The 14,856-nt window shown below is 36.4% G+C and overlaps 1 protein-coding gene across 8 annotated transcripts in view; it reads left to right on the top strand.

The window, feature by feature from the left end:
* LOC106057400 (rap1 GTPase-activating protein 1-like) overlaps positions 1 to 14,856 on the top strand; it is a 508,422-nt gene that overhangs the window by 302,500 nt on the left and 191,066 nt on the right. For 6 of the 8 annotated variants that reach the window (XM_056007679.1, XM_056007681.1, XM_056007677.1 and 3 more), the window contains exon 5: positions 8,629 to 8,661. In XM_056007679.1, coding sequence (XP_055863654.1) covers positions 8,629 to 8,661 — 33 coding nt within the window. Of the gene's footprint in view, positions 1 to 2,602; positions 3,065 to 8,628; positions 8,662 to 14,856 lie in introns of those variants that run through there. The other 2 variants (XM_056007688.1, XM_056007690.1) reach the window with 2 other exon arrangements.

The following is a 14,856-nucleotide window of genomic DNA, read 5'->3' as shown; positions in this document are numbered from 1 at the left end:
TCCAGTTGATGTTTGACAGTACTTAAGTGTCAACTAAGTGGCTATTCAGGAGGCTGTTATCGTTGCATATCACCCACTCTCTGGAAGTGGACATACGGGCCTGCAGGAACGGTCAGCACATTACAGGCTGTGCCCTGTTGCTTAGTTCTGATCTTTCTTCCAGTCCGGCCCATTGACCTCATTCGTCTAGATCTGGAAAGTTGTCCCCCTTTTCTTTTCTTCTCGTGGAACTGTTAACTTGAAAACGTACGTGATGGCAGTGAGCTCCCTTGAGAGTTTTTAGTGGTCAAACTCACTATCAGCAACAATCACTTATATACAAAGCATTATAAGCTCATTTAGAGAAACACAATCACATATCTTCCTTGAATAAAAAGTCTTTTAAAAACTTGAAGTAGCCCACATTTATCTGCCTCCGACGGCAAGTAAGAGCATCATGTTACCTGCAACTTTAAAACATTTGAGGTACCAAGTAGAGGGCTAAACTGAATAAATAGTGAAATAATACATTCACAATCATTATTATAACTCACTAGGACAATATTTTAGAGGGTAGATCCCAAGAAAAGTGTCGGCCCTAAACTATTGCTTGTGCAGTCTATACGTGAATCCAGAACTAGTGGGTTTGGAGGACAATTCTGTTCCAAATATTTGTTTGAACGCAAAGAAAAAAACAACGTATCTAAGGAAAGTTGAGAAAGGCCATTGGTGGAACTATGAGCTTCGAGCCGTATTAGTAGTAAGTACTGTTGAGTAAGTACTGTTTAGTTAGTACTGTTTAGTAAGTACTGTTTAGTAGGTACTGTTTAGTAAGTACTGTTGAGTTAGTCCAACACCCGGTTCAAAGTTCTCGTGTCTAGCAAACAGGAAGTGGGGTTCTTAACTATTCTACTAGAAACTTAACATGTCTTACTCAGCTTAGGCTTAATTTGAAACAATAGAATCTTCCCTCTTTCTCTTTCACTCCCTCTTTCTTTCTTTCCCTCCCTCATTCTCTTTTTCTTTCTGTATCCCTACTTCTTTCTCTCTTTCCTCTCTATTTCTTTCTTTCCCTCAATCTTTCTCTTTCCCTCCCGTTTTCTCTTTTCCTCCCTCTTTCTTTCCCTCTTTCTCTTTCTTTCCCTCCCTCCCTCTTTCTCTTTCCCTCTCTCTTTCTCGTTCCCTCTCTTTCTTTCTTTCCCTCCCTCTTTCTCTTTCCCTCCCTCCCTCTTTCCCTCACTCTTTCTCTTTCCCTCCCTCTTTCTCTTTCCCTCCCTCTTTTTCTTTCCCTCCCTCTTTATCTTTCCCTCCCTCCCTCTTTCTCTTTCCCTCTCTCATTCTCTTTCTCTCTCTTTCTCTTTCCCTTCCTCCTTCTTTCTTTCCCTCCCTCTTTCTCTCTTTCTCGTTCCTCTCATACATATATGTTTTTGTCTTTTATTACCGAAATCTCTATGAACAATTTTTTTAGAATTATTTGGCCTCTTTTTGCGTTCCACATTTGAAAGCCATTGAATTGACCTGTCATGGCTCAAGGATGCCCAACATTTCTCGACCAGATTTTCTACACGCGTGTCATGGACCAATGCAAATCTTTTTGTTCTTTTTTATTCTGTTCTTTAACAAGTAGATTCATTTCATTGGGAGAAGATTGTGACGGCTAATACTACGTCACGAGCTGGGTAAGGCCCGCAGGCCTTGGGCTGGACATCACTGTCACAGCTCATTGTGGACGTGTAGGAGAGGGTGACCTGTGGAAATAAGCTTTATATTGACATAGCAAGGCCACTCCAGGTTTGAATTGCATAACAATTGGTCTGAAGTGTTTTAGTTTTCCATTCAACAAGGAAGCTGACGGTATTTCCTTAAACCATAAGTAATTCAATTGATAGCGAGGTCATTTAGAATAGCATGACCTGTGTACACAACGTGTGACTAGATGACCTCACTACATGACCTGTGGCTACATAACCTGTGAACATGACCTGCGGCTAGATTACCTCTTTACATGATATGTGGCTAAATTACCTCTTTACATGACCTGTTGCTAGATGACCTCTTTACATGGCCTGTGGCAAGATGTCCGTAGTGGCTGCAATTCACAATGCATTTGGGTCAACACATTAACCTCGGAAGTATTGGATACACATTATCCTCGTCGGTATTTCAATGACATTGACCAATAGTTGACATGTCTTAAAACATTGACAAAACGATGAAACATTGACAGAATGATTAACATTAATTAATATCAACATCATTAAACATTGATAGAAGAATTTACATTAATTAATGTCAGCATCATTAAACATTGACACAAGAATTTACATTAATTAATGTCAGCATCATTAAACATTGACAGAAGAATTTACATTAATTAATGTCAGTATCATTAAACAGTAACAGAAAGATTTATATTAATTAATGTCAGTATCATTAAACAGTGACAGGATTACTTTAGTTTGCAGAAAGACTATCATTAACGCAGACAACAACATTCATAATACTAACGTCGCCACTCATCTACACCCCCTCCTTATTTTTTAATCCCATGTAAAGGACTGTATATAGACTAAGTAAAAAAGTTACCACTTGTCACTTGTAACCACTAACTCGGTGTAACTTTGATTATTCTTCCTGTTCTAGTGTATTCATTGAGAGTGACATCAAAAAAAAAAAACAACCTCTCTGAGTTCGTTAAATGAATAAAGATTGTCACTAGCTCACTTTTGACGTCGGGCTGTTTCTAATGTGTTTAATACCTAAGGAGCGGATCGGTTTAGTCAAGTGCCAATCTTTTACAACTACTGACTTATGACTAACAAGTGTGCAAAATATATAGTCGCGACTGATGGTGAGTGACTTCTGGCTGAAGTGTGAGCATGTGTAGTGTTGTTTCTTCTTAAATCTCTAGTGTGCTGGATACGAAATGGTGGCACATAGTGATGTGCTATTGGAGGAATATTCCTGCGTTGGTTGATTCGGTTTCTAATAAGTTCTATAAGTACACAACTCAATAATAACAAACCTAGAGAATGAGGCACTCGGATATTTACAGACTCAGTGATAGTAGTATCGACTATAACAGGTGAGGTTCACTCTCTATCTTACTGTTTGTCTGTCCATTTATCTATTTTTTTTCTCTCTCGCTCTATCACTCTCTAGCTATCTCTTTTCTCTCTCTCGCTCTATCACTCTCTAGCTATCTATTTTCTCTCTCGATTTCGCCCTCTTTCTCTCTCTCCCTCTCGCTGTCTCTTTCTCTTTATCTGTCTGTGTTTCTCTCTTTTTCTATTTATATTTCTTTTTCTATTTCTATTTCTATTTCTATTTATCTATCTATCTATCTATCTATCTATCTATCTATCTATCTATCTATCTATCTATCTATCTATCTATCTATCTATCTATCCATCTATCTATCTCCCCTTGGATAAGCTTTGGTTTTAAAATTTTGTTTTTTTTTCTATTGTTTGTTCATTATCTCCTCTGACTGTCCTATACGTCATGCCATACGTGTTGGTCTATCTGTCTGATCTTCTCTTTGTCATTGCCAAGCTGACCTACAAACATGTCAAACATGTCTATCTACGGGCAAGTCACTCTAAGCAGATCATTAGGATGAGATTCATTCTGTCTCATAAGCTCCAAAGCTCTGGAGTTTAAAAACGTCAGGAATTCATGTCTCTAAATATATGACGCGGCTTCTAAACTTTTTTCGACCAAATAAATACGCTGCCTTTAGTAAATGTCTATTTATCGAAACAGTGTGACGCGGCCAATCATTGACCATTGTCCAAAAGTGTAATGGTCAAGAATACAATAGCGACAAGATGCCATCCAAAATGGGTGAAATTGAACAAGTAAATCTTCTCCTCTGTACTGACTTTTTTCTTAAGTTTATGTTGTTTTATTTTGAGTTTTTTTTTGTTTTTTTTTTTGAGTATTTTCAAAAGAAAATCCGCTACCAGGGACAGACGTAGACGGCGAAAAGAAAACCTAAATCGACCACGGGCTGACAATGGTTATGTTTGCGAAGGTGTAGCAAAATTTGTAGGTCGCAAATGGGGCTGCGTAGCCAAGGGAAATACTGCATTTGCATTCCTCATTAATGTTCGGACTCGAAGACAAGTCTTAGTATTTGGCTATTTAGTAAGGAATAAAAAAAAATGTTTATAATAGACTAACACAGTGTTACCCAGACTTGTTCTCCAACGGAACACTTCGCACATTCTGAGTATTTAGCGGAACAAACTTTTATTAGTTCACGTGGTAGCCCACTGGTTAATTATTGCATTAATTCGTGGAACACCTATTCAGGCCTACTGGAACCCTAGTGTTCCGCCTCAGAGCTCCGTGGAACACAGTTTTGGATACACTGGACTAACAATTTGTGTATTTATGAATTTCAATTCAGGTTATCAAAATTCGTGTTAACATTAAAGGCCCTTAACATTCCTAGGGACATCCTCGTAGCCTGTCAGAGGTCGGTACTGCTGCAGACCTGCCACATCACCAGAAAATCCATCAGTGGACACTGATAAAGAGACTACATTGAATTTTGTTTCTCTTTAACATAACTCTGCCCTGGCAGCGCCAGAGAATGAATACTCGTTCGTTCCTAACATAATACTAATACAACCTATTTGTTCCACTTTTCCACAAACCGCTTAGTACCAATGCTGACTCTTTAACAACGTGATCTATCTCAATGGTATATAAGTTATTCTGGATCTCATGTATCATGTCTTGTATCATGTCATACGAAATATGTGTATATGTACATATATACTTGGTCAGTATTATAGCATCTCATGCCAATATATGATTGAAGCGCTCCAAGCTAATATGCGCGAGTGCCTAATTCGAGAAACGCTGCAATGCTCGATTAAAGAAATAAAGGTTTAGAATTTAAAACATTTAAGATATTCTAGTAATAAAACATTATTTTTTAAATAGTTTTCTTGACAAGGTAATGCTGGCGTGGCAGTGGTTTGGTAGGTGTTCACCCCAGATTTATTGTTAACATGTCACCATTGATGTCCGCCTTACAAGGAGGACTGTGGTTAGTCCCGCTGATTTGACATGGTGGTCTGAGCTAATTGACAATTTTTCACAAGGAAAATAATCCTTGGCTGACACCGGGGACTCTTCGATTAGAGAACTGATTGAGACAAGGGAAGGGCAGGAGAGATGATGCTGGAGAACTTCGATTTAGCACAGTATTACCGGTTGACCCCCTTTCTGGGCAGTTGAAGTCAACGGGGACCAAGTGAAATGTCCTTAGAAACTGTGAACTTCTAAACCATAAAGAGTGAATCAAAAAACCTTTTTATCAACTCAGTCTGTCCGTCTGTCTGTCTGTCTGGTACAAAAGTTTATAAACGTTATTTCTCCGACACCCACACTCGGATCAAACAGAACTTTTGTACAATTAGTTCATTTGTCTGGCAACTCAAGGGTCAATAAGAAAAATTAAGCAATTAGTTAATTAAGTATTGCTAATAAATTATTATGTTTGGTATATCAAACAAGGGAAAGACATTTTACTTGACTGAAGTGGTGGTATAAGCTGAATTAGTTCCCTTTAAAGGTCGCCGCTTTAAAGTAAGTTTGAAACAAACAATAGATAACTATCAATCCTCTGTATTCATAAGCACCTCACTAGCAGAGTGGTTAGTGTGCCTTTCCCTCCTTTTTTTATATAAATGATTTTAAAAAATGATTACGATAACATTCAGCCAGATATCCCCTTCCTTCTCCCCCCTTCCGCCTATTTACACAACTGGCCCAGACAAGTGATAGATTTATAGGGTTAGAAGGAAGAAAACTAAAACCATGAAATAGCGCTAAACAAAACACTATTTCTAATCGCACAGATTTACTGTTGTTGGTCTAGATCTATTGCAAATTTAATGACATGAGTGATCCAATTTTATTGATACAATTTGACTTCGTAAAAGTTTTTTTTTTTTTAAATATTTTTTAAAATGTTTTTTTTTTGCTATTTAAATGTAGTATTGTCATTGTTGTGTATTCGTTCTTCTACTGCAAGAAGATTAATACTTTGTGTATACACATTGTTACAATCATATGAGACTCTTAATCATACACTTACAGACTCATATATAGTAGATGATGAAAGACTATGATCTTGAGCAAAGCATTAATAATATATCAATAATAACCTTGATTACATTACTCCAATTTCGGATTCCATCTTATCTACATTTCAACACACATTCGCACCATTCCACATTCACACTATGCTGCGCGTGTAACACAGACATTGATTGGAAGAATAATACAAAGACTGGACTAACATTACTTACTACGAATTATTTGTGTTTGTTGTTAGTTTGTTTATTTTTTATTGTATTTACATGTAAATGACTGCACAATGACTAGAAAAATAAATTGTGCTATCAATCTTGACATCAAATGATCCAATTTATTATTTTCTCATCAAAATACCAAAGATTCAAATAAACTATCAGAAGTCCAGACATAGAAGAATGCAATCAGACCTCATTAATTTAGAAACAACTCAAAATGACTTGAAACTAAATGTTTATTGTGTAGGTTAACATGTGATTAAACGTGTTTTTGAAACCAGCGAGTTGGTCTTCACCTGTAAGTCTTGGCCTTAGTTCCCCAGCAAGAGTTGACTTGAACACTACACTTAGTTTCAATGCGGCTAAGTTCCAGCCTCACGAGGCCTGTTTATGGACAAATACCTGGCCTCATCTGGTTGTATGATACGTTCTTCAGCTAGATAACCGCGGTTGGGAGGGGGTCTAGAGCTAAATAGTGAACGCTGGGAGGCTAAATAATAGCGCGTCCTCTCGAGCAAGTGACCAATTGATCGATCTTTCTGCAATAATTGAATCAGTCCCATCTATTGTCGCATAGTTGGACTGACAAGCCTGGGGAGAGAGGGAGTGAGAGACTGACCAGCAAACAAAGATTGAGAGAGGTTGAGAGAGAGAGAGGGGGGAGACATAGATTGTCTGTGTGGGCGTTGGAAGTGAAAGTGCAAAAGAAAATGAAAATTGAAAGAGAGGGACGCAGAAAGAGAGAAGAGAGAGAACAGAGAGAAGAGAGAGAGAGAGAGACGACATAGAGAGAGACGACATAGAGAGAAGAGAGAGAAAAGAGAGAAGAGAGAAATACGACATAGAGAGAGACAACATAAAGAGAATAGAGAGAGAAAAGAGAGAAGAGAGAGAGACGACATAGAGAGAGAAAACATAGAAGAGAGAGAGAGAAAAGAGAGAAGAGAGAGAGAAACGACATAAAGAGGAGAGAGAAGAGAGAGAGAGAGACGACATAGAGAGAGACGACATAGAGAGAAGAGAGAGAAAAGAGAGAAGGGAGAGAGACGACATAGAGAGAGACAACATAAAGAGAATAGAGAGAGAAAAGAGAGAAGAGAGAGAGATGACATAGAGAGAGACGACATAGAGAGAAGATAGAGAAAAGAGAGAAGAGAGAGAGATGACATAGAGAGAGACAACATAGAAGAGAGAGAGAAAAGAGAGAAGAGAGAGAGACGACATAGAGAGAAGAGAGAGAGAAAAGAGAGAAGAAAGACGACGTAGAGAGAATAGAGAGAGAAAAGAGAGAAAGATGAGAGAGAGAGAGACGACATAGAGAGAAGAGAGAGAGAAAAGAGAGAAGAGAGAGAGACGACATAGAGAGAGACAACATAGAGAGAAGAGAGAGAGATGACATAGAGAGAAGAGAGAGAGAAGAGAGAGAGACGACATAGAGAGAGACAACATAGAGAGAAGAGAGAGAGAAAAGAGAGAAGAGAGAGAGACGACATAGAGAGAAGAGAGAGAGAGAGAAGAGAGAGACGACGACATAGCGAGAAGAGAGAGAAAAAAGAGACTAGAGAAAGAAGAGAGACGAGATAGAGAGAGACAAGAGAGAGACGAGATAGAGAGAAGAGAGAGAGAAGAGAAACGAAATATAGAGAAAAGAGATGAGAGATAGAAGAGAGAGAGAGAAAGAGAGAGAGAGAAGAGAGAGAAAGAGGGAGAAGAAGAGGCTTGAACTCTGTGTGTGAGTGTGTGAGTGTGTGAGTGTAAAATCAAATACACTAAAATGATAAAACTGTTTCTTCGCATAGAGTAGATGATAAATCTATTAATACGTATTTATAGGGGGGGGGGTATCCCCATTTCTCCACGTCTTTCTAAATAGATTGTTCATTGACTGCAAACACAAACTAGAATACTACTGCAATAGTTCTGACTTGAAAAGTTTACTTTTTATAAACAGTCAACTTCAACTATGTCGTCCGTGACATTTGCTTGTTTCGTATCTTCAAGTTTCCTGACGCGCCTTTTCATTTTCTCATGTTCCTCTTTATGATCGTCTTTACATTTCTCTAAATCTCTTTCTCTTTCTCTTATCTAATAATTTTTTTTTTATTTTTAAATTTGAATTTACAGATATACCTATTTTCTTTATCTCTGTTCCTTTACGTTCTCTCTCTTTTTTTTTTTTTTGGAAAGCTAATTTATTCCATGTTTTCACATTCTAAATACGCTAAGCTCATGTTTGCATGTCCACAATTGGGACTAAAGTATGTACAAACTGTAAACACTGATACAAAGAGCTGATGTTTTGTTTTTTACGTTTCAGATGTGACACACAGCTGACGTTGAAGAGTTACAGGTAAGTTACGATATCTTTGAACGTCCACAGCATACTGTATCTGGTATACTCTAATGTAGCTACAACTTTTTTTTTTACTCACACAAAAATGTGAATACATCCATCAGCATAACATTTTGCATCTGCATTACTATTTGAAAATAATCTTATTTGCAATGGTAATCAACAACATCAATGGTTTACAAAAAATAGTATCACAGGGGAAATAATTCATGTAACAATTGGCCCCGAATATTTGTTTAAGTTACGTTCCCTTAAATGGTTTTTTTCCCCCACCTTTCTTGATAATAAATTATTTTTTAAAGCAACGTTTATTGATTTCTAAAACCTTTCTCTCTCTCTCTCTCTCTCTCTCTCTCTCTCTCTCTATATATATATATATATATATATATATATATATATATATATATATATATATATATATATATAAATGTTTGATGTTTGTACCTCTATGGTTTTTAATTGCAAGCAAGAATTGTGTTAAGAACGAAAAGGGGAGAAAGCCTATTACTAATTCACAAGATTATAACACCTTAGTTATCTCCCTTAAAATATGTAACACTCTAAAAAGTAGCGCTAAATTTAGTATCACGAGATGAATCTGAGCTAAATGGGTGTTTTCTCTTCTGTATGTAATGTGTGTAAATGTCTTCCTTTTTAAACTTTCTACCCAATCTCACTGACGTTTTTGGTCACAAATGTTATTTTTTTTTTCCTGTGTGATTGTATGTCGAGGGAGACAATGAAATGTGTGCGAGATGTTGATCTTGTGTATGTGTGATTTTGCACTCGTAATTTTAACTTTTTGAATATTTATAAGTATCTGTGCTGTTTTGAAGCACGCGGCCTATAATTAATTAAAACTCCAAATAGGTAAAAAAAAAATACAAATTAGAAAACAAGAAGGGCTGCAATCCAGGCTAGATTCATTATTGTCACGATTACTTCCCTTTATTTTTCATGCTATTGCAGAATTACGGCATAGTTCAGTCCCTAAGTGTTATATGGCATATATGGAAATACGAAAAGGAAAACAAGTTTATATTATACCGCACTGTGCGAAATCTGGCATTCTATTGAATACCTAAAAACGCCAGGCCAAGTACGAAATGAATTCTTGATTTCATACATTGCCTATTCATTGTATAGATTATCTAGAAGTTCTATAGCATGACTCGAACTGCTTTAGGCAATGTAGATATGTTGATTTCAATTAGAACTGCTTTAGGTAATGTGAGAAATGTTAATTTAAATTAGAACTGCTTTAGGCAATGTGAGAAATGTTAATTTAAATTAGAACTGCTTTAGGCAATGTGAGAAATCTTGATTTAAATTAGAGCTGCTTTAGGCAATGTGAGAAATATTTTCATTTAAATTAATAATATAAATTTCTTGAAATAATATTTTTATTCTCCAGTAATCTAGATACTTTAGTTATGTACTAGTATGGAATTGATTTAATTGAGACTAATTGTACATTCTTTGTACGTTCGCATTTTACGAGGTAAAAAGTTGAAACACAAAATGTTTCAAAATGTGCTGTATAAATAGTCTAATATGTAATCAAGGCAAATAAGACTTCTAAGAAGGAATCACTTGACTAGATATTGATTTCAAAGTTGATTTAACGCTTTGTTGTAATGGTCGTGGAAAATAAGTTCATTTATCAAATTAATCAAAGCTTCAGTACAATTCATTTTTTGTCTGGAGTATTGACACTTATTTTGCCATTGAAAAAAAAAAAAATGCTTAAACCCGAATATTATAGACTCGGTTTGAAATCGAGCTTACAAATCAACTCAGTGGCTGCGGTTTTACACAAAAAGAAATGATGTTTCAAAGAATTATGATTAGGTATTTTTCTTATTTAAATTCTTACTATCAGGTTGATCTAATTAACTTTAAAACCCATTCAAATAAAAAGAAAATAGAATAACATAAACCCAATGAAAATTTCCCCTCCCCCCCCCTCCCCCCCCCCCCCCCCCCAAATGCTATTGGAAGAAAATGTCGGACATGAAGTTTTAAGCCACTGCCATGAAATCTTGCTACTTACGTAGTTATATAAGTTAGTGGCTCTGTTGCATGTAACTAATGAGAACTATAGAGGCCTAGTCCCCCCCCCCAGTCCCCAAATCCCTAGCTAGGCCTTGGCCACTGACTATATATACTGTAACTATATATACAAAAGTTGGTCATGCAATGAACACGAGACCAAACAGACCATGTGATAGACGTGACTTACTTTTGCTGTATCTGCAGGTTTTTGTTATTACTTTTTCATTATATAAGTGAAAACAACTGATTGAAACATTATTATAGTGACTTTTTAATTTGTATTTCAGAAGAATCGTATAGAAGTATTTCAAATAAAAGCAGCTTTCAAAAATTACTTTGATTCTAAATCTTTTCTCAAAACATCTACAAATACTGTTTTAAACAACATTTAAAAACATACTTTAAACTGCACTTTCAAATATCTTTTGTATAACATACACTTTGAAACAGCACTTCTGTAGCATACACTTTCATACACTATTGCTTAACAGCATGTAGAAGAGAAATCATATAGAGAATATTGCCTTTTTTTTCTACCGACAAAATTGCCTGTAAATCTATCAATAGCTCTTGAAAACCTTGTTCTGTAAGATCTATCATAATGTCCTTCTTCTTTCTTGAACAGCCTCAAGTCGATCTCATTCACACAACTAGCGGATAGTATCACTCCAGGGGCTAGTTAAAAAAAAAAAAGACATTTATTCATAAAGAAAATGAAATTCCTCTTTCACTCTATGTTTGGATCGATTCTCATAAATAAATCAATACTCATCCTAGACATGCAATCCCACTTTTTTTTTTTAAACTTCTTTCTTGTTGTCTTCCCAGGAGTATAAAACTTGACAGAACATTTTCTTTTTTTTTTATATTAACGCGACAGATTCTCTTTGAGTTCCTTATTGGGGAACATTTTCCTTTATTCAAAGCTGAGGCATGTCATAGAACGCCTACAAGAATATTTCCTCTGGGATTTCGATCTGAATTTTCTAATGTTTCTTGAATTTTAGTAGACCATGCTTTTCTGTACACTGACCCGATTAGTTTTGAACATATGGCTATTTTTACAAGTAAAAGTTCTTAGAAAAAAATATAATTTGTTCTTTAAGGATAGCGATCGTTTTTTTCTTGTAATTAAAAGATGATAATGTGTGAAATGTAGATAAGTGTCGTTGTCTATCATCTAAATATTGGATTGTTCTAACATTCGTATAAATGGCACATCTACGTCGCTCTATATAATACATAGAATTGAACCATAACTTACAAATATAAGAAAACCTGATACAATATTCAGAAAGACACAAAACTAAAGGCACATTTCTTTTTGAATATGCTAGGACAACGTCGTACAAGTGATCCATGGTTCCATTAGAGCATGGAGCGTAATGCGTGAATCTGATAGGAAAAACAACGACTTAGCAGAGTTGATTTCTTTAATTAACATGCACAAATGGATCAACATATTGATTCACGTAGGACGTAATTATCTTGTTTTGAAGGAACGTCTTTAATTTATAACATAAGAAGATAAATCTAAATCATTTATCACTAAAAAAAATCTTTAAGAATTCATAGATGAGCTAAACTAAATGAGCTTCTTAGACAAACTTATACAATTTCTCAACCCTTGGGTCTTTTGAAAATCCGATCACTAACTGAAATTGTCGAGTCCCATCTGAATATGTCCTACTGGCCGTAGATTCATAATTATTGAGTCCCATCTGACTATGTCCTACTGGCCGTAGATTCATAATTATTGAGTCCCATCTGACTATGTCCTACTGGCCGTAGAGTCATAATTATTGAGTCCCATCTGAATATGTCCTACTGGCCGTAGAGTCATAATTATTGAGTCCCATCTGACTATGTCCTACTGGCCGTAGAGTCATAATTATTGAGTCCCATCTGAATATGTCCTACTGGCCGTAGAGTCATAATTATTGAGTCCCATCTGAATATGTCCTACTGGCCGTAGAGTCATAATTATTGAGTCCCATCTGAATATGTCCTACTGGCCGTAGATTCATAATTATTGAGTCCCATCTGACTATGTCCTACTGGCCGTAGATTCATAATTATTGAGTCCCATCTGACTATGTCCTACTGGCCGTAGAGTCATAATTATTGAGTCCCATCTGAATATGTCCTACTGGCCGTAGATTCATAATTATTGAGTCCCATCTGACTATGTCCTACTGGCCGTAGATTCATAATTATTGAGTCCCATCTGAATATGTCCTACTGGCCGTAGAGTCATAATTATTGAGTCCCATCTGAATATGTCCTACTGGCCGTAGATTCATAATTATTGAGTCCCATCTGAATATGTCCTACTGGCCGTAGATTCATAATTATTGACTTATATCGCCATGTTTAAATTTAGCGACCTGAAATTTACATTTAGCGACCTGAAATTTACATTTAGCAACCTGAAATTTTCAGATGGTTCCTGTTTTTATCATCATTTACTAGTAAATGTTTTATTTATAATCTTGTCATGTTTTCTTATTTAAGAACGAATGAATAATATTACATGTTTAAGAACTCTACCATTCACCGTACCAAACAGCGGAGATGTTAACAATATTAAACCTTGAGAATTCATAGAGTGCAGCTTTTCAGTTTTAAAAGAAGTTCTTCAACTAAACGCAGTGGGAGTTTGGGCATTCTGTCCATCTCTCTCTCTCTCTCTCTCTCTCTCTCTTTTATACTCTCTCTTTATCTTTCTCCATCTGTATGGTAATCCTTTAATTTGGGTAAAAGCTCCCGAGAACTAATAATAAAAAAAAAAAAGACTTCAAAGTCAGTAGAGCAAAGTGAAGATGAATGTTGTACCAACCTTTCGATATAAATGTTGTCTTCTTTGCTACTTTGAATTTAACGGAAGCCATACGTTTCGCCTGTATAAGCCATTCGACCCAATACTAGTACAAACTCAAGATTTATTGTTTTATTTTTAATGTATAATAGAAGAAATGGATTAGCTAAACTCTTAAAATAAACAGACTTCATCAGAGATGTATACTTTGACGTGGATCAATTTCTTATCCATAGTTTCATGAGAGTCTTTTTATGCTTCCATCTGTGCCATTTATTCTTGCATACTTACTTGTCAGTTATGTATTAAATTTTAAAAAAATCATTTTGCATATATTCTAATTTATCTGCTTTTGTTTCTCGGAAATTGCCAACAATTTTAAGATGCTCAAAGTGGCTGCGTGGGTTGGATCAGTGCTACTGTGCAAATCTAGAGATGACCTCGTCCATGGAAGTTAACTTTGACGTGGGTGGCGAGGTGGTTTACTGACCTTCGCCCGACTTTTTCTGAGATGGCTTTTCTGAAGATCGATGGATAGATAGGGGAATAAATGAGAGATTGAGTTGAAAGAGAGAAAGAGCAAAAGATGAGAGAGAGAGAAAGAGAGATAGAGAGAAATATCGACATAGATGTAAAATAGAGAAACTAAGCAAAATCAGAGACTGAGAGAGAACGAAGTGATGAAATTGAGAGAGAAGGAGACAGAGAGAGAGAGGGAGTGGAGAAGATAGAAAGATAGTGCAGAAGAGGGTAGAAGAGAGAGAGAGAGAGAGAGAAAAGTATTCTGACGTAGAGGGATGTGGAAATAACGAAAGAAAGAACAGACTCAGAATATTGCAGGAAATAATACCAAAAAAAAAAACACCACCCTACCGCTACAACTCTCTAAGGGGAGGGAACTCAACTGAAAGTTGATGAACGTAACGATCATTGGAGTTGCTTCAGAGCCGGGTGCTGAATAATAATGGCGGAATGGGAAGTGGGAGGGAAGCTAAACTACTCCCCCCTTTTCTCCAGCTTGAGCCCCCCACCCCCATCCCTTTCTCCAGATCAACCAGCCAATTAAAGACTCGGTACAGAGAAAGAAAAAATCAAAACAAACAACCTCGAGCTGTAACGGCCAGTGTGAGCAGGTCAGGTCAATGTCTAAATTGACGTGAGGTGGACACTAGATAGAGAGGGGGGGGGGAATCTGGTGGGGATATGATTGGCTCTAATTTTGGAGCCAAGGACAAAGAAGTGGCTCTTGTACAAACTGGGATTTTAGAAAGAGAAGGGGTCGAAGCTCACAAATAATTTGAAAGAGTCTTTTGGTCAAT

The sequence above is a fragment of the Biomphalaria glabrata genome, chromosome 13, assembly GCF_947242115.1.
Source record: "Biomphalaria glabrata chromosome 13, xgBioGlab47.1, whole genome shotgun sequence".
Lineage (NCBI taxonomy): Eukaryota > Metazoa > Mollusca > Gastropoda > Planorbidae > Biomphalaria > Biomphalaria glabrata.
Note: the sequence above shows the minus strand (reverse complement) of the source record. Positions and strands in the feature narration are given on the sequence as shown.